The following is a 24,592-nucleotide window of genomic DNA, read 5'->3' as shown; positions in this document are numbered from 1 at the left end:
TGTGTGTGTGTGTGTGTGTTCTGCTGGAGGTTCACGGATCAGCTTTATAGACGTTCTGGATTTTTTTACAGCGTTACGGAGTGCTCGATGACATCACCCAAACAAATATTAAAACCTCATGTGCCTGCCAGCCTGGCCCAGCAGCGTTCGGCTCCGGGCTCACTGTTCCCACTGCCGAGGCCGTGGCACATCCAGGGGCAAGCGGGATGAGCAGGGTGGCAAGAGGAAGCTCCAGGGCAGCCCCAGCCATCCCAGCCCAGAGCTCACCGTCAGGGTGGGAACACTGACACAACAGCCTTGATGAAGTCAGCCTGGCTGGGATGAACAGGGAATTAGAGCCTCTTGATCCCTGTATTTTGGGTGTTTGGCATGGGGGCATCTCTGGGTAAAGAAACAAGCTGCCAGTGCTGGTTCCTAACTGTGGCACCAGGCAGCTGCTCTAGACCAAAGTGGTGGGATTTATATTTTTCCCCCTCTTCCAGAAAAGAAAACAAAAAAAATCACCCAAATCTGTTTGTGGGAAACAGCTCCAAAACATTTCCTGACTCGAGAAAAAGTGCATTGGAAAAAAAAAAACTTTCCAGGTTTTTTTTAGACAGGAGGCAAAACCTTTGGAGAGGTAATGGCATTCTGTGGTGGGAGGTTAACCAAAGGGAAAAGGTTGAAATGCAAAGCAAGGTTTCAAATGTTCCCAGAACAACTTTTCCTGGTCAAGCAGATGCAAAGTTCTCAAGCCTTCCCTAACTTTCTTCTTTGCAGCTCAGTTTGGGAAAGGAAATGTTTGGAAATCTCAGTTCTCCTTGCAGACAGGAAAGGCCCCATTTCCTCTCTGCCATGCCCAGAGCTGCTGGGCAGCAAGAACACTTGGGTGAGGCTGGGTGCCCCCCCAGCTCTGCTCCTGGCAGCAGGAATCCTCTGCAGGCAGGGGAGGGCAGCTGCCTGCAGGGAACAGGAGCTGGGGTGTCATAAACATTACAAGTTTTGCAAAAGAAAAGAAAAGCCAACAAGGAGTGCTTAATGTGCCCTGGGAAATCTGTGCAGCCTGAAATGCTTTAGCACTTTTCTTGCTGTGAAATTCAGCCTCTACATCCCTTGTGGAGCTTTGGTTGTCCCCCCACAGCTCCCAGAGTTGCCCCCACCAGTCCTCACATTTCTTCCCCTGCCTTAGGGCCACCACAAGCCCCTGGACCCCCAGTCCCCAACCCCACACCAACATCTGCTCACCCAGCACCATGCTGGGGTCCCCATGAGGAGGACAGGTCCCTGTGAAGGAGGTAGGTTTAGGCTTCATTGTGTGAACCATGAGGGATTTGGGGGGCTCCTTCTCCTCACTGGCTCTGAGCTGACTGAGCCCCACAACATCTGTCAGAACCATTCTGTTCTTCTCTTCTGAGGTGATTCAGCAATGCTGTGGTGTACCAGGAGGCCAAAGGGTCATGGAAGGGTTGGGACTGTTCTCCAGAAGTCACCTAGTCCAATCCAACACAACCCAACACAGCCCACACAGCACGACCTAACCCGACCCACCCAGTGCACCTAAAGCAACACAGCCCAACCCAACCCAGCACAACACAGCATAACCCAACCCAACCCAACCCAACCCAACCCAAACCAACCCAACCCAAACCAACCCAACCCAAACCAACCCAACCCAGCCCAGCACAACCCAGCATAACCCAACCCAAACCAACCAAACTAACCCAGCCCAGCCAATCTCAATCCAATGTAACCTATCCCAAGGACCCAGTCAACCTGTCCCAACATAACCCAACACAACCCAACCAGCCTAACTCAGCTTCCTATGCAAGTCCTAAAGCAAGTCTCCCCGTCGCCTCCCGCGCAGCCGAGCTCAACCCTTCCGGGATGTTGCAGTGGTTTTGGTGGAAGCCTCTCCCTCCTCCTGTGCTCGGCAGCCCAGGGAGGTTGATCCCTTCAGGGAACTGAATCACGTTCCCCCCACCGTCGTGGGAGCGTCACAGAGCGTCTGAAGCTCGTCAGGAGAGTCAGGCCAGGCCGCGCGGGGCCGTTCTGGGAAGCCATCCAGCCATCCGCTGGAGAGAGGAGTCTGCCTAAAAATGCCTCTGCTGGCTCCTCTCCACACTCCGACCGTCCCATATGGAACAAATGTACATTTTCCATCAATTGTTTGTATTTTGCATTTAAAGAAAGAAGGGGGAGGGAAAAAAAAGCCAGCAAGCAAGCGGGCTATACATATATGCGAAGCGTCGGTGACAGCAGATAGGCCCCATCGCAGAGAGGGAGAAACACTGGCCAGCGTTCAAGAGACTCAAACGTATGGTATGAAACAATAAATTTTAAGTGTGTTTTGACATATTTGGTGGTCTCTGCCTCATGCTTAATGAGCATTGGTCCACGTTGCAGGGGAACTGCGCAGCTCGGGTGGTTGGCAGGCTGTGCTGGCCGGGGGGTCGGTGGCCGGTGAGGCTGGAGGCAGGCGTTGAGGTGGTCCTGGCATGTGTGTCCCAAGGGAATGGGGCACAGGGATGTGACACCTTGGATTGTGCTGGCATGCTCAGAGGAAGGGATGCTGTAGGTAGCACAGAGCCTCTGGGGGACGAGCGGTGATGCCAACTTGCAGGAAGAAGCGTCAAGTGGTAGAATTGGGTAAAATTTGGTCAGGAGGGGACACATAACGTGGTGGTGATGTCCCAGAGCAGCATCCCTCACCTTTGCATGACTTGGGCAACCTGTGCTCCCATCTCCAGGCTGGGTCCCAGGCAGGCAGGAAGATGGTGGGCTATCACATCCCATCAGCTCAGGGAAAAAGCCCGAAGGGATGGGCAAAGCGACAGGACAAGGGAGTGCAGCCCTCCCACATCCCCTGCCTCTGTGCCAGGCTGCCCGGCCCCCCCGTCTGACAGGGCTTGATCAGAAAGATGGACATGAAAGTGGAGCTTGGCTCTGGTTTCTCTCTCATTCAGAACATTCAAAAACTATTAACTGTGGTGGGGGTAAGCAGGCAGCTGGTTTTAATATCGTACTCTTCCAATTGTGTTGGGTTTTTTTTTTCCTTGCTTTTCGCGAGCACTTTAAGTGACATGGTTACATGTATTTGATTAAAAAGCTGTAATTCAACGAGTGCATTTTCTTGTACTGTACAAAACGGCTTAAAGACACAGGATTTATTTACGGTGGTCTCCCAGTTTTCCAGCTCTGCCAAAAGACAAGATGACAGGGAATTCACAGGAGGGAGGACGGATAGCAGCAGAAGGGGACATGCAATCTCTCCTGGCTTTCCCAGTGTGGGGAACACAACTGGATCATTTCCTCTGCTGTAAGGTCAGCCCACTGCCACCAGCCTGGTCCTTGGGGCCATCCACTGGTCCCAAAAGCATAAATTCCTTTTGGTGTCCCCAGGACTGGGTCTCAGCTTACAGAAGCTGGCAGAAGGCACAGCTAGGAGGGGACAGCTAGGTTTGTCCAAACTGGCCCCCATCCTGCCTGCAGCAAGATGCTGCAGGACACAACTGGAGGCAGGAGGGGGAGATTTTTTCCAACCATGCCCATCCCCTGCCCATGCAGAGATGCTGCCAGCACTGAGGAGCTCGTCCCAATCCAGCAGCTCTATTTCCTAAGGAGGAAGAAGCCTTTATGAGATCCCAGCAAGAAGCCATGGCCTGATGCTGCCGAGAACCCTGGATCATCTCCTGTTAACCCAAACATCTCTCATGGCACAGCCACAGACTGGAGCCGTGCTCACCCACACCTTTTTGGCTTCTCTGCTTCCAAAGTGATGAATTTCAAGCCAAAAAAGCAGGAGACGATTAAAGAGCATGAGGCTGCTCTGCAACCCTTCAAGCACCAAAATTACGATATCCCCCCACTCTGCCGGCCACAAGGGGCTGTGGCATGGTCCCCGAACTCCATCAGATCCCTGGGCTTTTTGCATTCCTCTGGCCGGGAAAGGAGGCGTGTGCCTGTGTGTGTGTGTGCGATGCTGACCCCACAAACCCACCCCACCCAGCACAGCTTCACCATTCTCACCCAGATGTACAATAAAAATTGGTAATAAAAATAAATCCAGCAACGCTTGCACCTCACCTGCCTCAAAGTCCCTGATGTGCAGCCCCAGGGACATGGACATGGATCCCAGCACCACTCAGGACCACCCTGGGAAATCCCGGCCTCCCCCATCCCTGCCTGGGGGGCCGGAGCCTGCCTGGCTGCTGGCCATGCCGAGCCGAGCCGTGTCTCTTCCTCAGCTCGCTCCTGCCCAGGGATCACCTGCAGTTCAGTTGATTTATGAACGGAGAATTTTTCGAGCTCTGTTTCCTTTTCATTGTTGTTTCAGTTGCTGCGCTCGCTTCCGCCCTCCTTTGAATAACTCCTGCCACGCTGCGAGCGGTGAGAAAGGCACCGAGTAAACACTCACACTCACACAGGACCGGGGGACAGGAGCCCCAAAAATGGGGGGACACTCTGGCTGGTCCTACCTGTGGCAGGAGGTCGCTGAGCTCCAAGCAAGCAGAGCTCCGAAATGGATCCTCCTTGTCTCAGAGCTGCAGTTTGGGATGGGGTAGCCACATCCTGACCTCCTGTCCCGTGACACAGCTCCTGGGAGATGGCAGTCCCGTGGGGATGCTGCTCTCCCGTGCTGTGGCTGGGGAGAAGAGGGTTGTGGTGGGTGGTTTGACTGGAGGGACCCTAAAATGCGATTTTCGGTGGGGCGACCCACTGCCCCATAGAGGGCAGGGTCCCCCCGCCCAGGGCTGTGCTCCACCCGGCTTCACTCCCGTCCTCATGCCCAGCTGGAGCAGGGGCTCCACTGCGGCACAGAGACGATGCTCTCGAGGGAGCTTGGGTTGATTTACAGAAAAGCCCTTAAAAGAAAGAAAGGGGGGGAAAAAAGCAATCAGGAAAGGAAAGGAAAGAAACCCCAACCGCAATCTCAGCTCAGCCCAGGACCCACATCCCCGCCGCTGCCACCTGCCATCCGCCTTCCCCCTCCCTCGCAGCCCCATCCCGGGCCACCGAGGAACCCCCATCCCGGGCGATGGGCAGCTGCCCGTGCCGACCTGCGCCCATTGTCCTGCCCTTCCTCCCCGCGCCCCTCGGCCCCCGCCGCCGCCCCGGGGGCCGGGGGGAAAACAGGAAGCGCTCCCCAGCACGCTGCTGCGGAAATGAGACAAGCGGGCTGGAGCGGCGGCGAGGACGGCGGGAGGAAGCGGACGGGATATTTGGAACTGACGGCGAATTCTTGGGCTTATCTCTGCGCCGCAGAGGCCCAGGAGTCCTTACAAAACAGCGCCCAGCTGGAGCGAGGCCCGAGGCTGGGGACGCGTCCTCGTCCCCAGCGCCGCCCGTGGTACCCGGCTGGGCGGCAGGATGCTGGTGGCAGGGAGGGGACACACACCCAGTGGGGTGGGTGGCACCTGCGTCCCATCAGTGGTCACGGAAGGGACCTGACGCCCCGCTGCAGTGTGGGGATGGGCAGCCACCGAGCTAAGTGATGCCCAGGTTGTATGTACCTTCCTTCAGCAGGAATTTGGGGATGGCGGCACTCCCCCGCATCCCTAAAGCCTGTCCGAAAATCTGTCTGTTTTATGAGCCTCCAGGCACGAGTTTCCCCTTTCCCATGGGAAATCATTCCGTGTCCTGCCCACAGTCTGCACTGGGACACTTTCAGCCCTTCACCTTCCCTTCCATACCCGCAAGCACCAGAGGCAGGGCTGGGATGTGGATGCTGATCCCCTGCCTGCCCTGCCTCCCCTGCCCACAAAGGGTTACAGCCAGCCTGGATTGCTCCGATTTCGCCCTTCCATCTGCTGCTGGCCTTTTTGGTGGGTTTGAATTATTTTTCATAACAATGCTGTGATACTTTATATTCGGCACACCCCAGCCGGGGAATAGAAAGCGGGTCCGGTCTGGGAGCACCCGACCCAAAGGCAAAGGTCTCTGCAGTGCTTCCTAAAAGCTGGAAGCTGCCCGCTGCGGGCGTGGGAGAGGGGTGGTATCACCCCGGAGAGCTGGGGCTGCTGCCAGCACCCAGGGCTCCCCACTTGAGCTTTGGTGGGGTCAGTCCCTCGTTTATTAATTGGTGGTGAAAATCAGGCAGGAGCCCCGCAGCGGGAGGGGGAAGGCAGCCGGAGCACCCCAGCGTCAGCGCTGGGAGCGGCTCGGGGTGGGTATCACCCTCCTGAAGTGTCCCTAACCTGGTGGGGACCCCCGGCCGAGGGCACCCAGCGCGGTGGCTGCAAGGAGGCGCCTTTGGAGCCGGAGAGCGCTGGCGGTGGGGCGATGCCTGCGGACGGGACCCGCCGAGGAGGGCTGCCGAGGCCAATGGAGCCAAATTTGGTGACTGGGGGGGGGGGAAGGGTGTGACGGGTCACCCTGGCAGAGGCTGAGACTCCTCCTCTGCGGGGAGGAGGACAAAGGATGGAAGCGGCTGCCCCGTTGCAACACATCCCCGGCGAGCACAATGGAAATGCCATCCTCCGTCTTGTGAAACAGGAACCTCATATGATCTCGCTGAAGGCTTGGGGACACTCTTGTAGGTCTGAGCGTGAAGCTCCCCGGGCTCCTTTCTCTACCCGCAGGGGAACAGGGAGAGTGAGGAGTGTCCCAGAGCATCCCTGCCCTGGTGAGGACCGAGCTGCCAGCACTGTCCGCTGTGGCACGCTGGACGCGCTGGCAGGAGGAAGCTGATGCCCTGCCACCCATCCTGGGGACAAAACACCCCTAATTTCCCCTTTCTCCCCCAGCCCCACCAAAACACCGCCCTATGGTTCCCCAACAGCCCTGCTGAGCATCCCTCTCCCACCCTCCTCGAGGACTCCTAAACAAACCTCGTTCTCCCTTTATGTTCTTGACCCCAGATTTAATTAGACCCCCGTTTCCTGCCTATATGAAAAATCACTTCCCCGAGCAGGTGGCTGCGATACCGCGGGGGCTGTTGTTGTTTTCTTTGGGGCGGGGGGAAGGTGGTAAATGGGGGGAAGAGTTTGTTGTTTATTTTTATATTTACAAAGCGCAGCTTTTTCCTGATGCCGGGCATCGGAAGAGCGGCAGGATGTGACCTTCATCCATCTCCTCCTCGCTCACACAATACGGCCCCGAGCACCGCGGGCCGTCGCCGGCTTTGTCCCCCCGCGGCCGGCGGGCACCTCCCGAGCCGCCCCGCCGGCACCTGGCGCCCGCCGGCACCGCTGCCCCCAGCTGGGCCCCGCCGCTCTCACTGGGAGAAAAAAGAAAATAAAAAAGAAAAAAAAAACATATAGAAAAAAAAAATAAGAGCAAGGTTGCCGGTTTCCTCTCTGGAAAACAAGCTGGAGCTGAGTGGGACAGCAGCGTGGGAAGGAGGGAGAAAGGGGTTCTGTTGAGGCCCTTGGGAGCCTCCCTTTCTTGGGGAGTGGCCAGGGCACGCTGCCTCCTCCTGCTCTCCGTGTGTGGGGCAAAGCAGCCTTTTTCCACCAGGCCTGGGGCAAACGAGCCCTGTTCTTCGTGCATGGGTCAAACACACCTTTGGCCCCGTCCAGATGCAGTCTTGGCATAATCCAGGGTATGAGGCAAGGAGGGAATGCAGCAAACTTCTGGTTCCCTCACCCTGACGTCGTGGGGAGCACCCAGCAGGCGAGAGCCCACCCAAATCCCAGCAGGGACTCGCAGAACGGGTGCTGCTCTCTGTCCACATCGTTCGGAGCATCCTTGCAGGCTCCAGCTGCTGGGATCACTGTGCTGGGCTCATCAGCCCAGGTGTGGAGTTGGCAGTGCCTCCCTGTGCCCAGGGCAGGATGGATGAACACATAATGGACTGAGCTGTCCTTGTTTTCCTTCTTCCCAAGAAGCACCACGATTCCACGGCCTCCTGGTCTGTGGAGGGACACGCCCCGGCCCCACCCGTTTGTGCAGAGCAGTGTCTGCGGTGATAAAGCTGCAGGGACAAACATCTGATGTGACCCCAAACCAGCTCCGGCACCCACCAGTGGTACTTGCTGGTGGCAAAGGAATTGCTGCAGGATTTTACAGGGACAAAGGGTCTGTCACCCCAGAGCATCTTCCCTGAGCAGAGGGTCCCTCAGCATGGCTGAGCTCCACTCGGAGCTGCCCAAGACTTCAGGCCAGCTCTGTCCAGGGGGCTTGTATAGAGGGTGGCACAATGTGACCCCCCAGTACCCTCCAGCACTGCAGTGGCAAAGCTGAACACTGCCAGCTGGCACAGGGCTGGCATGTCCCAACCCCCTGGTCACAGCCCAGATCCTGGAGCATGGCATGGCACAGCATGGAATGGCACAGCATGGCACAGCATGGAATGGTGTGGCACAGCTTGGTATGGCACAACATGGCGCAGTGGTGTGGCATGGCACATCACCAGGGCTACCCTTGCTCTCACAGAGACACCAGCACCTCAGGGCCACTTCAGTCTCACCCTGGCCGAGCATTTAGCAGCAGAGAAGGGGGCTCACTAATTTATCTTTAGCTCTCCAGCATCCCCCATCCCATGAGCTGCTCAGGACCCCAGGCAGGAGCAGGTGCAGCCCCAGTGGGGTACAGCCCAGTAGAGACCACCCTAAAACCCGCTGGACCCCCCCCAGCAGCAGGCAGGGCCCCCCTGCAGGTCTGCAGGGCCGTGGGTGCCCACCTGGGCACAGACAGGAGTGCTCACACCAGTGCTGGCCGGCACAGTTGGTTATCCTTACATTTGGCATCAGCTGCTTCCATTGGGCTCCATAGGGGAGGGAGAGAGAAAAGGAAAACTCAGCTCAGGGCGATTTAATAAGTTCAGTGTTACGAGCTGGGGAAAAGCTGTGGAACACACAAGTGGTAATGCAGGATTAATCTTTCCTTTAGTCTTGGGAATTATGTTTTCATTAATCCTAATTTTTCCAGATGTTTCACTCCTTATACCATGTTCTTCAAAGCCTCTGTGGCTGCAAATTCTAATGAAGCCATGAGAACATTTTAAAGAGAAAGATTCAAAGCTTAAATTGCTTCCTTTTTTTTTTTTTTTTTTTTTTTTTTGGGTTTTTTTTTTTTTTTTTTTTTTTTTTTTTTTTTTTTTTCCCTCCCTCTTTTCCCCCCGGTTGGGCTGTCGGGGAGTGCATGCGTGTGCGGTCCCAGCGCCTCCACATGTTGTGTTACACAATGTGCTAACAAGATGGAGAAGGCCACTCGGACCGCGTGATGCCGGGGTGACGTCTGTTGGGCTTTGTGTCCCCCCCACCCGGCAGGACCCGGCTGCGAGGGGCTGGGGAGGAGGGGGCTGGCCCCCTGCCCGCCCCCTGACAGCCGGCACCGGGGTCACAGCTGGTCCGGAGCTCTGCGAACATCCCCGGGGATCGCTCCCGGCTCCTGGGGCAGCGGGAGGGCGGTGGTTGTAGGACCCACGGAGGGGATGGAAGAGCCGGAGCTGCGCGGGTAGCTCGGCTTTCTGGCAGGCTCTTTAGGGAATGGGGAATTTTGGGGTGCTCCAGCCTGGAGGGAGCAGCGGGTTAAAGAGTGATGTCCAGGCCGGGGGTGCTGTCAGCAGTTTTTCCCATCACACGGTGCTGCCCTGCAGGGATGAATTTGGAGCTCCCGCTCCCTCCTGGCCAGCAGCGGGTCCCCAGCACCCACCTGGGTGCCAGTGTGTGATGGGAGCACCCAGCCACTCCACTGCCACGGCAGCATTCCCAAACCTTGCTCCCCTTCAGGCTTCTCTCTCCATCCATCCCCAGCCCGGCACGGCCGCAGGATCCAGCCGCCACCGCCCGGTATCCCCTCCTCGCCGGGAGCCCTCGTCTGACGCAGGAGGTCAGGCAAGACGATCGTAACAACCCTCCCGGTCTCCAGCACCCGGGATTCAGATCCATGTACTTATATGGCCTGCAGAACGCGGTGGGAGCATGACCAACGTCTGGAAATCCAGATATGACTAGATCCCTTCATTAGTAATTTCTTGTACATGACTTTCTAGACCATGGGGATTTGTTAAATTTGCAGGAGTGTTTCTCACAGTGCCATGGACTGGCTGCTGCCAGCATATATTGGCTCAGATCTGTCAGATCCTGTTGCCTTATATGACCCTCGGTTAATTCAGCTTTTCTTTGTATCCAGCCCTCAGCGGGGTACTCCTGCAGCAGTCCCAGCGTGGATCCTGCTAAAATGGTTCCCCAGTCCTCCTGCCATAAAACAACTGCCCCCCCAGTGAAAGGGGGATGTGGGGGGTGGAATTCAATGCTCCCCTCCCTCCCTGCTGCCCAGGCCCTCGCCAGATGCTTCCTCCATCCCTTCTCCTTTGGTGCCAAGAGAAAACTCGGTGTGCCTGGAAAATGTTACTGGAGGGATTGGACCTTCTCCCCACAGGGACCGCGGCATCCCAGTGGTGCACCCTGCACTGTGGGGTTAATCATTCGCTGCCTTCAGGGGTGCTCCAGGGCTGGGGGGGACTTTCACCTTCCCAGCGACCTCTTGGAATTTCGACCTTCTTTTATGGGTGCCATAAAGGTTATTTTTTAATCTGCGACCTGGCAGGGTTTCCCCCCTCTCAGCTGTGGGGTCTTTGGTCCGGGGAGAACTTGGGCATCACTGATTTCTGTGCCTCATGTGGTTTGGGAGGTGGAAAGGCTCACAGGATGGCCTTTTCCCAAGGGAAGGTGATTGTGGTACCCAAGAGCTCATCAAAGCAATGTGGTGGTGGTTGGGCACGTGGATGTGGCAGAGCTGAGGGTGCTGCTGGTAGGGATGTGAGGGGCTGTGGGTCATGGGGAATCCCAGGAGCCCAGAGAAACATCCCAAATCCCCAAGTGCTGCCAGGGCAAGATTTCCAAGTGGAAAAGGATTGTGTGTCCAAGGACATCCTGCAATTCTCCAAATGCCCACTGACCGAGCCGTGCCACCCCCTCAAACACCCCGTCCCCAAGCACTGAGTCCAGCAGCCCAGCCCTGCACAGGAGCTTCCCCGTGTGTCCCCAGCATCTCCTGAGCTGGCAGAGTCCAGCAAGGAACCCCGACCTCCTGGTGCCCTACACCTCAGCTCCTTTCCAGAGATGGTGGCCAGATCCAGGAGAGTATTACATCCCAAACTTCCAAATGTTCTCTTTGTCCTATCCAGCAAATCTGGCAGTGCTGGGATGCTCCAGAAGGATGCATCCCTCCGGCATCTTCTTCCTCCTCCTCCTCCTCCTTGCAGGAGGCACTGAGCCATAACCTTGAAGTCTTCCAAGCACTCTGTTTCTTAAAAGAGCTGATCCATAGCTTTTCCTTTTAGCATTTGATTTAACCACACCTTAAAAAAGCCCCAGACCAAAGCAGGAAGAGGCAGGCTGAGATGCTGTGGGGAGCAGGAGAGAAGCAAGCAGGCAGCACCCACCTCTAGCCACACTGAGAGGAGCCCAACCCCTGCTGACCCAGAGCCAAAATGCTTCTTCAGCTCTGTAAGAGCAGCCCAGCTCCTCCATCACAGGAACACAACCTGCTCCAAGCATCTCCCTGGGTTTGTATGTCACCCACAATCAGCCCAAGAGGTTTCACTGTACCAGGCTGGCTCCTTGAAAATCCCCTTGATGGGCTGGTGTGGTGTGTGAAGGGTCACAGGTGAGGAGATGGGGGCTGAAACCCCTTTCTTTTCCTTTTTTATAGCAACTACGGGTGGGGGAGGCTTTGCCTGCATCCCTTTGTCCTTCATACCACTGGCTGGTGGAGCTGGGAGCTGGCAGCAGCCACAGGAGGTGGGTCAGGCTGTTCCCCTGTGCAGGCAGAGGCAGGAGCAATGGGAGCATCCTGCCTAGTCATCCCATCCCATCCCATCCCATCCCATCCCATCCCATCCCATCCCATCCCATCCCATCCCATCCCATCCCATCCCATCTCCAGCCACCTCAGGGACAACAAGGTGCCGAATGGCACCATGAAGACCCCAGTCCCACGTTTCCTTGGGTGAGAAATCCCCAAAGGAGCATCCACTGCCATTAGCACCACCAGCCATGCAGCAGGGACGTGTTTGGGGCAGACAAAGCATCCCAACTCCCATCCCCAAATTCCCACTGCTCCCACCACCCCTCTGTTGCTGCTGGCCATGGCTTGGGCACAACACAACCCCTCCTCACCCATCAAAGGCATTCCCTTCAAAGCACCACCTCCTCCTCTCTGTTGCCCCCATTTCCAGCATCTTTGGGTTGAAAAATGGCCGGGGAGGGTTTGGCAGAGGAGCCTCGTGCAGATTATTCAACAATTGTTTCCCATTTTGCGCCCTCGCCTGCCTCATCCTCCAGTAACAATGACGAAGAGCGGCGCGGAGCCAGCGCCCGCGGCAGGGGTGTTGAGATCAGGGACAGCACAAAAATATCTCCTCTCTGGAACAAATATTTACCAACCCTTCTGCCTTTTGTTCTTGTGGTTCTCATATATTTTTTTTTTTAATTTTTTTTTTTCCAGACATTCACTGGCAAAATGTCACATTAAGCAGCAACCCAGAAACTTCGGGGTAGCTGCTTGGCTGCTCTGGGCTTTGTTTTTCTCGCGCGCTAATTGTTAATGAATTTCCAGCCATTTAAGCCAATGCAAACCTGTGAGAAAATAATCTTTTCAGCCCTGACTTTGGAGCTTTATGGCCCTTCACAAAATCCAAGTGATGGATAAGGAAAACCTGGCAGAATGGGGTGGTGGCTGTGCCAGAGCCAACCTGGAGTGGAATGTGGCAGCACCAGAGAGGGAGCTGGGGTTGTCTGAGCTGCCAGCATCACTCCAGGGTTGCAGCAGGGAGGTCCCCATTCCCGGATAAGTTCAGCAGTGGTGAGTGCCCCCTGGCCAGCTCCTCACCAAGCTCCTTCTCCCTCATCTGCCCCACCACAGGTTTTTCTTGTTTCCCTTCAAAATCATCATGTCCCTCACGTCCACTTTTATGGCGGCCAAACAAGAACATGTGGTTATTTTATGGGTGTTGTGTTTGAAGAGGGGAGGGGCAAACCCCTCCTCTTCTGGAACATAAACTTGGATTTTGGGTTAATAATTAACCGTGGCCATAAAACCCCCGATGTGGGAGCAAGCAGAGCTCACCTCGGAAGCGCTGCTGGACTGTCACCTCACACCAGTGCCCTGCTGACCACTGACCACCATCCCCTCCTGTCCGCTCCAGGATGGCTGTGCCACCCTCCACCTACCCCCGTCGCCTCCTGCCCCTCTTCCTGGGGCTTTTCCAGGGCACCCTGCTCCTCTTCTTTGCCCTCTTCATCACCTATGATGAGCCCTCAGCACAGGCAGAGGATACCAACTTGGTGGCCAACCAGGTCTACAGCACCTTTCCCTTTTTCCAGGACATCCAGGTGATGCTGGTGGTGGGGCTGGGACTCCTGCTGACCTTCCTGCCCCACTACGGGTTCAGCGCCTTCACCCACAACTTCCTCCTGCTCAACTTCTCCATGCAGTGGGCGCTGGTGCTGCAGGGCCTGCTCCATCACTTCCACCACGGCCAGATCCACCTGGACCTCCACAAACTCCTCATCTCTGAGTTTGCTGCTGTGACAGTGCTCATCTCCGTGGGGGCCATCCTGGGGAGGGCCAGCCCCTGCCAGCTGCTCGTCATGGCCAGCTGTGAAATCCCCATCTACCTGGCCAGCGAGTGGGTCATCGTCACCTGTCTGGGCGTTCTGGATGTGGGCGGCACCATCACAATCCACGTCTTCTCCTGCTATTTCGGCCTTGGTGTGTCCAAGGCTCTGTTCAGGGCAACACAGCAGCCGCTGCACCCCAAGGAGACCCCAACACCCAGCTCTGACCTCATGTCGCTGGTGGGGACACTCATCCTCTGGGTTTTCTGGCCCAGCTTCGTGGCTGTCCTCTGCCAACCGGGCGATGCCCAGCACCGCGCCATCCTGAACACCCTCCTGGCCATGAGTGCCGGCGCCATAACCACCGTGGTGGCCTCCAGCCTGCTGGAGAGGGACGGCAAGCTCAGCCCCGGCCACCTGCAGAACGGCAGCCTGGCCGGCGGGGTGGCCATCGGCGTGGTGGCCGACATGGCCATGCCACCAGTGGCCGCTCTTGCCCTGGGCAGCCTCTCGGCCGTGGCGTGTGTCCTCGGCTTCAGGTTCCTCAGCCCGCTCCTGCGGAGGAAGCTCACGCTCCACGACCAGTGTGGCATCCACAACCTCCACGGCTTGCCCGGCATCCTCGGCGCCGCAGCCAGCGTCGTGGCCATCCTGGTGGCATCCAAGGACACCTCCGGGCCACAACCCTCCCAGCTGTCCCCCACTGGGGGCAATGCCAGTGAGGTGGTGGAGGGACAGAGGGGGGTGGCCGGGCAGGCGCTGTGCCAGGCAGCGGGGCTGGCGGTGGCCGTCGGTGCCTCGCTGCTCGCCGGGCTGCTCACCGGTGCCGCTCTCCGGCTGCCCTGCCTGGCCCGGCCGCCCGAGCGGCTCTGCTTCGATGACTCGCAGTATTTTAAGATCCAGGATGAGGCTGAGAGCCCAGAGCCAGACAACAGCGCAGAGGAAGGAGCCCTGGCTCTGAAGGAGCAGGTTTAGGCAGTGGCGTGTGCACAGCAGCAGGGAGGGCCAGGGAATGTTACCGGCAGGACCGGCAGGCAGGAGATGCTGCCTGCACTCTCTCCTGCCCCATGCCTGGCTCTGGCTGCCGAGGATCCCGGCATAACTGGGTCAGCACCACAGCACTGGTCACCTCTCCACCCTCCCACCCTGCAGCTGCAACCCCCACCCCATGTCCCAGGGGCTCCCAGCACCCGCTCACTCCCGGCAGCAGCCAGAGAAACGACCTGCTCAAGGTGTCTCCCCTAGGATGGTTAATCGCCCCGACGAACCCAGACGGCCGCTCTGCAGGGCACTGGCTTCGGCTGCTTCACTCTCAGCGAGCGGCATCACCCTTGGTGCTCACCCCGACCCTCAGCTCCAGATTCCCCTGCCCACAATGGGCAGCACCTGGAGGAGGCTGCCAGCTCAGGCCACAGCTACAGGAAAGGAACTCAGTGTCCACTGCCCAGAGCATGGAACTGCGGCAGCAGGGACATGGCCCCAAGGAAAGGACTTCACAGGGATCTGATAACCTGAGCTGGACAATTCACCCTCCAGGAGAGTTGGTGAAGGGAAGCGTCAACTCTTTTTAGCACTGGTGTGCAGCAATGAGAATGCAGCCCAAGCACGGCGAGGAGCCTCGGAGAGAGCCAGGATGCAGGAGGCACCAGCAGACCACAGCACCCTCATCCCACCCCGAAGCTGGAGCTCGGAAAGCTGCGCCAGCATCCCAGGAAGAGCAGTGGCCCCATCCCATCCCACCACGGGCAGCGAGCCGCTTCCACCCTGCGGAGGACAAAGCCTGCGGTCCATGGCTGGCATGCGGCAAGCTGGGAGCGCGGGGCCGCATCCTGCCCGGAGAGCGAGGGCTGTGATTCACATCCCCCCTGCCATGAATCACCGCTGCCCCTGCGCCCCCACGGAGCCCGCTGCTGCCGAGACAATGCGGGCCATGCTCAAGGGCTCCCGAGGGGGTCGAGGCCACCGAGCCCCCCAGCTCTGGCTGTGGGAGTGGGGGGCTCTCGGCGCGGTTGGGGGTCCCCAACCCTGAGCGGGTGGGAGAGGCGCTGGATCCCTTCCACCCGGTGCAGCCCCAGGCGGAGCCAACACCAAGAGGGAGAGAGGCTGGGGAATTCGCCCTCCAATAATCACAAACAGGCTTGGGGGCCCGGGCGTGTTTGGTTAATTGTTAGAATAAAATATTGCCGAGCTGTGACAAAGAAATCCTGCCCCGCAGCCCGGCGCGGCCGAACAATGGGCCCCGGCGCAGGATGCTGCGGGCTGAGCAGTGGGGCCAGGGGTCTTGCGGGCGGGAGGCAGCTCGGTTCCCCCTTCCCCAGACGAGCTCCAGGAGCCCCCCATCTTCTTGGCAGCTCGGTGTGGATGTGCCCCACGACAGTGTGGAGCGATGGGAGCGGGGACCGGCCCGGGCCCTCTGCACTGCCCCGCTCCCGAGAGCCGCCGGGACCGGCCCCAGCCCGGGGAACAGCGGGACCGATCGGCAGCACCCAGCCCCCGTGAGAGGAACTGCACACACAGGCGTGTACACACCTGTAATCACACACACAGGTGTGTCACACACACAGGCATGTAGACATCTGTAATCACACATGCACAGGTATGTACACATCTGTAATCACACACACACACACACACACACACACACACACGTGTGCACAGCCCTGCACACACTCACAACACCACAGGTGTGTGCCCAGACACACGGGTACACACAGGAATACACAGGTACACACACACACACAGGTACATGTGTACACACGGACACACATGCACAGACACATCCATGCACACACATCCATGCACACTCACACCCACACGCAGGCACAGCCCCGAGGCTGAGAACCTCTTGCTGTCAGGGACAGCGGAGCAGCCGCTCTCCAGCATCTCCCAGCCCTTCCCAGCGAGGATGAGGATGCAGGCTCCCGCTGAGCAGCCCGCGGCACCCAGCAGGGGAGCGAGCGATGAGGGCGCAGGGAGGGAGCACACACGGAGCTGGGCTGGGGCACACCCCGCCTCCCGGCTGGCATGTCCTGGCACGGGCACCCCGGCACGCCGCGCCACAATCTGGTCGGCAGATGCTCCAAAAACCAGCGAGAAGCCCAAGAAAGGATAGCGAGTCCGCGCTTTCTGGCTGACCAGAGGGGTTCAGGCGCCCGGTGACCCATGGCCAGGGGTGCTGGGACCCACCTGGGTCGTGGCACAGCCCCAGTCCCGGCCATCCCTCCTCCCTGAGACCCGCTGTTCTGCCTCTGGGTGTGCTGCCCAGAGCTCCCCGCTTCTCCAAACCAGTTGGTCTCCAAAGGATGGAGCAGTCAGATATTTTGCAGAGCCTCCAGCATTTATCACACTGTAAATCTGGGCTTTCAGCAGCTTCACGAAGCTGCGGGGCGATGGGAGAGAACAAAACGCTGCTCTGTTCCATCAGACACAGCCTGCATGTGCCAGAGCTGCCCAGGATTCGGGCCCCCAGCCCCACGGCAGAGTGAGGATTGAAGCAGAGGGTACCCCAGAGCCAAGAGGGGCTGCTGGCACCCCAAGATGGTGATGGCTCGGGGACAGCTGAATTTCAGTGGGACAGTGCTGGTGAGGAGGGCTGAAATGTGCCCCTGTGGAACCACAAGAGCCCCTGTCCCCCAGCATGGTCCCCCAGAGTGAACCCCTGGCCAAGCTCCCCACACACAGTTCCTGGGCACGGTACCTCGGTGCAGACCCACAGCACCTGGGCATTGCACCCCTGCACGGGCCCCAGGCACGGTACCCCAGAGCAGTGCTCTGCACGCTGGGTTCTGCTGCTGCCTCTGGGCTCAGCCCCGAGCTGCGTTGGGATGCAGCCCCCCAGTCCTGGCAAGGAGCACCAGCCCCCATCCTCGCCCCTACCCCTGTCCCCGCAGCCCCTCCACCAACCCCCATCTCCCAGCGGGGCCCTGCTGTGATTGCAAAACAAGCGGGGAGGGGAGGAAGCCGAGATTGTGCTGCTCGCACAGTGCTCGGATGCATCTGGCAGAGCGACGCCGGCGGCACGGGGCACAAGGCAGGGGTGTGAGCACGGCCGGGAGCCCCCAGCCCCTGCATCCCCTCAGCTCCAACACCCGTGTGCAGCCTTTGCCCAGGACGGAGGGTGCACAAGGGCACTCAGGGACCCCGGGCGAGGCAGGGGCTGGCTGGGCGCTGAGCTGCTGCCAAGTGCCTGGCACAGCACGGGGGGACTGGGGGGGCCTTGGCAGCAGCTGGAGCCACATCAGAGCGGCCCCCCCAGAGCAGCCGGGAGCGTGTGGTGCTGCCCTCGAAGGAAATGCGCTCACTCCCATGTGCTGCACACTTGGGTTCGCCTCGCTGCTATTTTTATTTGACTTTTCAGGGCCTGTTTCCTTTTTCCGGCTGTTTTTGCTGTGATTCCACCGCCACTTCGACCTCGTTTTTCCCCCTCCCTCCCTGTTGCTTCTTCCTTCACTCTTTCCTTCCTTTCCATGCACTCATTCCCACTGCCACAGCAGGTTCCCGGCTCGGCAGCAGCTGCCTGTGAGGGAAGGGCAGTAAAGGGAGGTGGTTTTTGCTCTGGTTTATCTGGGAAGGTGCTGACGGGTCACTGGAAGGGGGGACTTTGCTCCAGCCTTGATAAAGAAAAAGGCTGTGAGTCACCCTGTCCCCAGCCACTGTCCTGATCCTGTTGGTGCATGAGCTATCAGGTCCTGCCGTGGCCCCCAGCCTCACCCATGGGATATCAAGTGTCAATAATGCTATTTTGGGATGCCAGTGGTTTGTGGAGGGACAGTGGTTGGGATAAGGAGGAGGAATAAGAAAAAAAAACTAGGAACTAAACCAGTGCAAAACCTCCTGTGGGAGCAGCAGAAAGGGCAGTGCTCGCTGCCGAGGAGGAGGATGGAGCTGAGAGGAAGGAGCCCAGGCATTCATTATGGGGCCAGCCGGGGAGGAGCATGGCATCGGGAGGCCTCTGGCATTGGCTTGTGCTGGGCTGTGACTCCTGGATGGCCCCTGGTGCCAGCTTGCCCCGTGCCAGGCAGGCAGCATTTCCAGGGCGCCCACAAGAACAGCATTCCCAGGCTGCACCCCCTGCTCTGACCCCCAATCCAGGGTCCCTGTCCCACCCCATCAAACCAACCGGTCCTGCCTGCACCCTGCTGCAGCCCAGGGACTCTGATGTGCCCATGCCAGGGCGGCTCTCTCCCACCCACCCCCGGTTATGAAGCTCTTCCAGCTCCTCCCAGCCCAATACCCAGAGGCTGAGGGTGGGCAAGGACCCCTGAGCATCCCTTGCCGTCCACTCCCCGAATCCCCCCTTCCCAGTCTGAACCCCGAGAAACCCCCAGGGAAAGCCGCCCCCCCACCTCCTCCAGGGCATGGGGGGTATCCCACTGACTGCCAGCGCTCATCGCCCCCCTGGCCACAGCCCTGCCCGCACCGGGGTCGGTGGCCGAGGCTCGGTGGGGACGAGGGCCGGCGATGCTGGCGTGGCCATGGGAACACGGCGTGGGCAGTGCCCGGCTCCGCTCAGCACGCACAGCCCGCTGCTGCCATCTCGTGTCCTCCGCAGCCATCCCCGCCCAGGCCTGGGACAGCATCCAGGGACGTGGGATGGGGAAACTGAGGCAGGGACACACTGCAGGCCCTCCTGGCAGTTGCTCCAGGGGAAATGTCCTTCCAAAAAGGCAGCTCCTGGTTTCCATTGCCCACACACCAGGGATGCAGACAGAGTGAGCAGAGGCAGGATGCCACTGTGCCTTCCACTGCTGTGGGCTTCTGCCTGGGCTTCCACGGGCCCAGCACCACGGCCAGACCCTGCACTGTGCCAGCTCCTTCCACAGCACAGGAGTCCCTGGATCACCAGATAAAGCACCCAGAGTACTTCCAGGGAAGGAGAGGTCTTATTTCTGGCTTCTCAGAGGCTGTTTGCCACCCAGCAGAGCAGTGGAGGCCACAGACAGGGTGCTGGCAGAGCACAGTGACAAGGGAGGATGCCCTTCATTTCTCTCCCCACACCCCAGCATTCCCACCCACAGTGCTGCCTGTCACCGAGGCTGAGCCTTGGCCTCAAGCACCCACACCTGCCTGGGATTTTTGGATATCAGAACTCCTCAGGCTGCCCCAGATGTCCAGTGATTCACCTTTACTCCCCTGTCCACTGTGGGTGCCCGGCTGCTCCGCACACCCCAGCAGTGCCTCAGGGACACCCATCCCCACCCAGCCCTAACAACCTCACAGCCTTGCAGATGCACTGTGGCCTCACTTCCAGCAGAGCCCCTGGAACCACGGCCCCACATGTCCTCTTCTGCCCCCAAACACACACATTGTCCTAAAGAGAGCAGCGGGTGCTGCAGGACCAGGAGCAGCTAAGAATCCACACCTGACCTTCTATTTTTGGTTCTTTCCCTTCTTCCCAGTGTTTCTGCTGTTCCAGGTTTCTGCCACAGCCATCCCACAGCAAACCAAGCTGCCAGCCCCAGCCACGTGGGTGCGGTCCCTGGGCACCTCTTGGAGCAGGAGGATGAATTCAGCTTGGGCTGAACCCCTGTGCCCTCAAGGCCGAGCTTGTCCCGGGTTCCCAGAGAAGCCCCTGGCAGCCGCTGGAGCAGCACATCCCCCCGGCGTGCGGCGAGGGCGTCCCTACGAGTCCCAGGGCGCTTGGCGAGGTGCGTGCAGGGCATTGAGCTTCTCCCAGCAGGTCGCCAGCCTCTCCACCTTCCTGCCGATCTCCCGCAGCTGCTTCCTCCTGCGGCCGGCTGCCCCTGGCCGGGGCTGTGCCGGGACGGTGCGCGCTGGGCTCTGCGGTCCGTGCGCCGAGGGAGGGAGCAGAAATCCCCCCCGCACATCACACACATTAGTCAGGGGACAAAAGCCACCACACACAGGCTCTGCATGGCTGAGGAGGCCAAACTGCCTATGGCCATGGCAAGGACGTGGTCTCTGGTCCCCAGAGGTGGCTGTCCCTGTCTGAGCTGGGGGTGCGCACCCCACAGCACACCCACGGACACCAGGTCAGATCTCCAGAGCAGCAGCAGCTCCATCCCACACCAGCAGACCCCAGGCAGGGTTGTCCCCAGCCCATGTCCCCAGCAGTGGCAGCAAGGACAGTCCCAGCAATGTGCCGGGGTCAGGCAGAGCTGGGAGCTGGCACTCTGCAGCCTTGGTTTCCCTGCTGGTGCTGCCATAGGTATTCTCCTGGATGGGGTTTCCCCAGCAGAGCCATGGAGATGCCAGAGGAACCCAGACCAGCCCTTAGGGGAGAAATCCCAATTCTTGCCTATGAGCAAGAGCGGGACAGGGGAAATGCACCCACAGGGCAAGCATCCCACCAGGACAAGGCCCTGTGCTCCCCTCAGCCATGGCATCATGGCACTTGTGGAAAAACCCACTTGGGAGCCACTGGTAAAACCCCACCAGCTTGGCCCACACTGCCACTACTGAACTTCCCTCCCTTGGTTATTCTGGAGCTCCCAGGGATAGATGTGCAATCAGCATTCCCCAACTCCCAGAATCAAGCAGGCAGAGCCCAGAGACTCCTCACAGGCAGCCAGGAGAGCACAGAACAAGGCAAGTTCTGCACACAGCCCTGGGAGCCACTGACGTGGCTGGGAAGTAGAGGGCTTCCTACCTTGCTGATTTTCCTGCAGTTCTCCTGGAACATGAAGTTGGTGTTCCTGGCCACCCTCCAGACCGCCAGCTCCTCAGCACCCTGCAGGGTGCCAGCCCCCACCTCCGGCAGGGACATGCTGATGTTGTAGATGGACAGCAGGATCTTCTGGTCCTGCAGAGGAGAAGCACAGGGCCCCGGGCAGGGAGGGAGGCTCTGTGGCTCCCTGGGGGCTCAGGCCAAGCGATGCCCCAGCCCTGGGTCCCTCCACGCTCACCTTGTCCGAACGACAGGCGGGCCCAGCCCTCCCACTCCTGTACACCGACCCAGTCAGGTTTCTCTGGAGAAATAAAGCAAGAAGATCCAGCGTCTCGCAGGATCCATGCTTCCCACTTGGAGCGAGGATCCCCCATTGAAACACAACCCCTTCCCAACACTGCTGACTCCATATTCCCTCCCCACATCCCACTGCAGGGCTGCATCCAGCCCAGCAGCGTTCCCAGAGCCAGGGCTGGGCCCGCCTCTCTTGGCTCACCAGGTTCTGGATCTCATGGAAGATGACGGCGCGGTACTGCCGGAGGATTTTGGCGATGCTGCACCTCCTGCCTCTGCTCAGCACAGCCACGAGCAGGAGCAGCAGAACAGCACAGGAGAGCACCCTGGGGAAAATCTGCCAGGGAAGGGCTCAGAGTCAGCTGGGGATTAAGGAATGTTCTGGGCTCTGCCTTCAACCCCTAGTCACAAGCTCCATTGGACCCGTACCTGAAGATGCAACATGTGATGGAGGAGCCTCAGTTGTCTCCTCTCCCAAAGAACATCCTCCCAGATGAGCCATCTCCCCTTGGAGCAAAGCCCTTGGGAAACTGCTCCAGCTTTCAGCCCAGCAGTGCTGCCCATGGCACACACAGAGCTCTCTCTCATGCCAGCAGGTGGGTTCTTGGCACAGAGCTATGCCAGGGACCCGTGTCAGTCTACAGGGCTCAACCCTGAGCTCTCTGCCCCAGCATGGTTCCACTAGATCCCCACTTGTGTCATTTCAAGGCCAGAGAACCTCAAGTGCCAAGACCCAAGGGGAGGTGCTGGGCTCCTTGGAGAGGAGCTGGAGGCAGGAGCTGCCTGGTCCCCACCAGCAACATCCACACCTCAGCCCAAAGGGATCCAAACACTCTCAAAAGGATACAACCACACCTCTGCTGCACGAATGGAACTAATACAGCATTATTCCAGTTTCCCTGCAGCTCAGGCTCAGGGGCCCTCACCACAAGCCAGACAGAAGCAGCACAAGCATCTGCTCTCACCAGCACATCCCAGCTGCTGCTGAGCCTGCTGGCTCCAAACCTTCCCAACAGCCTATGCTGGCCCCTGCAGGGCGGGGAACCCCATGTGCTGACACCTGAGCTGGCAGAGGGGCACAGGGAGGGGGTGGACGGACCCTCCCAGGCAGGGATGAATCCCATGGCTTTGAAGAAAAGCCAGCCCAAGCTCAAGTGACCAGGACTGGGGATATTTGAGCAGCAGAGAAAGGATGGGGAGCTCAAAATTTGTGCCAGGAAAGGAGCCCAACAACTCAACACATCTCTGCATTGCTGAGCGATGGCACAGCCCTGGGGCCCCATTCTGGTATTTCTATCATTTTACATTTTCGGGAAAAGTCCCCCTCAAACACAACCCCCTCCCAAACAACCCTTGTGCTGCAGGTGTCAGGTCTGGGCAGGCAGAAAGCAGCTCAGCTCCTTCCAACTATGCAACCCCTGCGCCGCAGCCAAAGCAGGAGCGAGGGGGAAGGGGCCACAGCTCTTCCTGCAGCCTGTGCCTGCTGCTCCCCACCTCAGGTCAGGGGTCACTGCCTTCCCCAGTACCTCTGCACTTGCTCCTCTGCTCAAAGAAGCCAGAAGGAAGAATTTCCCTCACTGAATTCCAAGCCCAGGCACACTCCATCTGTCCTCTTTGGTGAGAACCTGGGGGGTTTGTTTGTAAAATCCACACCTGCTCTGTGCTCCCTACTCAATCCTGAGCTGGACCTGGCTCCAAAAGGGAGAGGAAACCTTTTCCTACCCTCTTGCACCTCAATGGGAGTGATGGAGACTTAACGAGGCAAAATTCAGCCAGCACAGTTCTGGAACACACAGACACAACTGTGACCTTGGAGCACAGGCACATGCAGAGAGAGGATCAAATCCAGGTATAACCAGCAGAAATCCCACTGGGCTCCTCAGCATCCCTAATCACCACCCACCTTCCAGTAGAGCTGTGCTGAGCTCTATCTGGGAGCTGGGAAGGGCAGGGAAGAGCCTCCTTGTGCTGCTGGCTTTGCTCCCTGCAAACCACTGAGAGATCTTGGCCCAGAGGAGATTGAGCAGAGAGCCCAGGGTATAATCCCCAGGGACATCAAAGGAGAGCACTGCTTCCATAAGGACACCCTGACCAAAGTCTAAGGGTTACTCTCCAGAAATCTCCTCTGCCAGGAAGGCAAAGCACTGTAATTTTATCATGAAAATGGGAATGACTTCCCTGAAGTGGTTTGTTAAACAATTGGGACCCAGTTTCAGGAGAAAGCACACCATTTCCAGCATTCCAAGATAGCCAAGCCTGGGCTCAGTGCTCAGCCTGGAAGGAATTGCAGAGTAGTCCAGGGAACAGCCAGGGCAGGAGGTCGGCAGGTGCTGTAGGTGCCTCCCCCAACCATGGAAAGCAGGGAAGCAGCAGTGGCAAGAGAAGGATGCAGGGAGACTGAGATGGCAAATCCTGCTCCTGACTTCTACCCCTTCAGGATGGAGAACAAGTTCAGCAGCTGATTTAGGGTTATTCATTCTGCCTTTGCCCCCATCCCACAGCAATAAGCTACAGGCTGGTGGCATATCCCTTCCTAGGGGAGAGCTGGCAGTGAAGGAGCAGCCCTGGGAAGCGCAGATGCAGGACAGGCACAGCTAATCTCATCCTCCCTCTAATCCTCCAGCAAATACGGGGAGATAAGGGGAATCACCATTGTTGATAGACCAGCTCCTGCTGGCACTCCTGCCAGTCCCAGCCAGCAAGGGGCAATTCCTGCCACCAGCCTGGGAGCCTCACCAGAGTCACCAGGTCCTTCCAGCCAGACCGACCCTGTCCCTGACTCCCTCCTACCCAAAGGGACCCTGTCACCACCCAGAGCCCCAAGGCAGGGACAGACCCTCAGGACCAGCCACATTCAAGCCCCATCTCAGCGAGGTCTAAACCTCAGCTGGACCAGCTTCCCCAGCCAAACCAGATCCTCCTCCTCACCGACTGCCAGCTCTGTCCCATCGCGACCCTTCTAAGGACCCAAGTCCCATTTGGACCCTGCCCAGCCCCATTCCAACTGCTCCGAGCCCTTTCCCAAGTGGTCCGGCCCCATCCCGACCAGTCCGAGCCTCTTCCCGGACGGACCGGCCCCTCTCCCGGTCGCTCCAAGCCTCATTTCAGAACCAGTCACCTCCCGATAGGTCCCGCTCCGGCCGAGCCGACCCCATCCCGCAGTGCGGCGGGCTCCGGTCTATCAGTG

General features: G+C 58.7%; 2 protein-coding genes and 1 long non-coding RNA gene across 5 annotated transcripts; 1 reads left to right on the top strand and 2 right to left on the bottom strand.

Annotated features, from left to right (window-relative positions):
• Nucleotides 1-2,127: 2,127 nt before the first annotated feature.
• Nucleotides 2,128-5,160, bottom strand: LOC107213443. Of its 3 annotated transcripts, none has more exons than XR_001524727.3 (4): nucleotides 5,037-5,160; nucleotides 4,455-4,841; nucleotides 4,063-4,356; nucleotides 2,128-3,592 (listed from the first exon to the last, which is right to left on the bottom strand). It is a non-coding gene; the product is annotated as an uncharacterized LOC107213443 (long non-coding RNA). The 3 variants fall into 3 exon arrangements; XR_001524728.3 differs by having other exon boundaries at nucleotides 4,455-4,621; nucleotides 5,037-5,159; XR_001524726.3 differs by lacking the exon at nucleotides 5,037-5,160 and having other exon boundaries at nucleotides 4,455-4,991.
• Nucleotides 5,161-13,073: 7,913 nt separating this feature from the next.
• LOC107213189 (ammonium transporter Rh type B-like) lies at nucleotides 13,074-14,459 on the top strand. The gene has a single exon (XM_033519182.1). It carries the CDS (start codon nucleotides 13,074-13,076, stop codon nucleotides 14,457-14,459), a length of 1,386 nt encoding a protein of 461 aa, XP_033375073.1.
• A 4,888-nt stretch (nucleotides 14,460-19,347) lies between these two features.
• LOC117245332 lies at nucleotides 19,348-24,576 on the bottom strand. Its single transcript, XM_033519109.1, has 5 exons — nucleotides 21,835-24,576; nucleotides 21,608-21,742; nucleotides 21,350-21,412; nucleotides 21,094-21,246; nucleotides 19,348-20,264 (listed from the first exon to the last, which is right to left on the bottom strand). Exons 1-5 carry the CDS (start codon nucleotides 21,991-21,993, stop codon nucleotides 20,106-20,108), a joined length of 669 nt encoding a protein of 222 aa, XP_033375000.1. The 5' UTR covers nucleotides 21,994-24,576; the 3' UTR covers nucleotides 19,348-20,105.
• Nucleotides 24,577-24,592: the final 16 nt, after the last annotated feature.

Source organism: Parus major, chromosome 20 (genome assembly GCF_001522545.3).
Source record: "Parus major isolate Abel chromosome 20, Parus_major1.1, whole genome shotgun sequence".
NCBI classification, from domain to species: domain Eukaryota; kingdom Metazoa; phylum Chordata; class Aves; order Passeriformes; family Paridae; genus Parus; species Parus major.
This window is presented reverse-complemented; position numbering and strand designations above follow the sequence as displayed.

What these genes read in the sequence shown, in the direction of transcription:
- LOC107213189 (XM_033519182.1), top strand. Translation starts at nt 13,074, where the DNA reads ATGGCTGTGCCACCCTCCACCTACCCCCGTCGCCTCCTGCCCCTCTTC.
- LOC117245332 (XM_033519109.1), bottom strand. Translation starts at nt 21,993, where the DNA reads ATGAGAGAGAGCTCTGTGTGTGCCATGGGCAGCACTGCTGGGCTGAAA. An exon ending in ATCACATGTTGCATCTTCAG is followed by an intron (nt 21,743 to 21,834) that starts GTACGGGTCCAA and finishes CTTCCCTGGCAG; the next exon opens with ATTTTCCCCAGGGTGCTCTC. An exon ending in ACTGCAGGAAAATCAGCAAG is followed by an intron (nt 20,265 to 21,093) that starts GTAGGAAGCCCT and finishes CACGGACCGCAG; the next exon opens with AGCCCAGCGCGCACCGTCCC.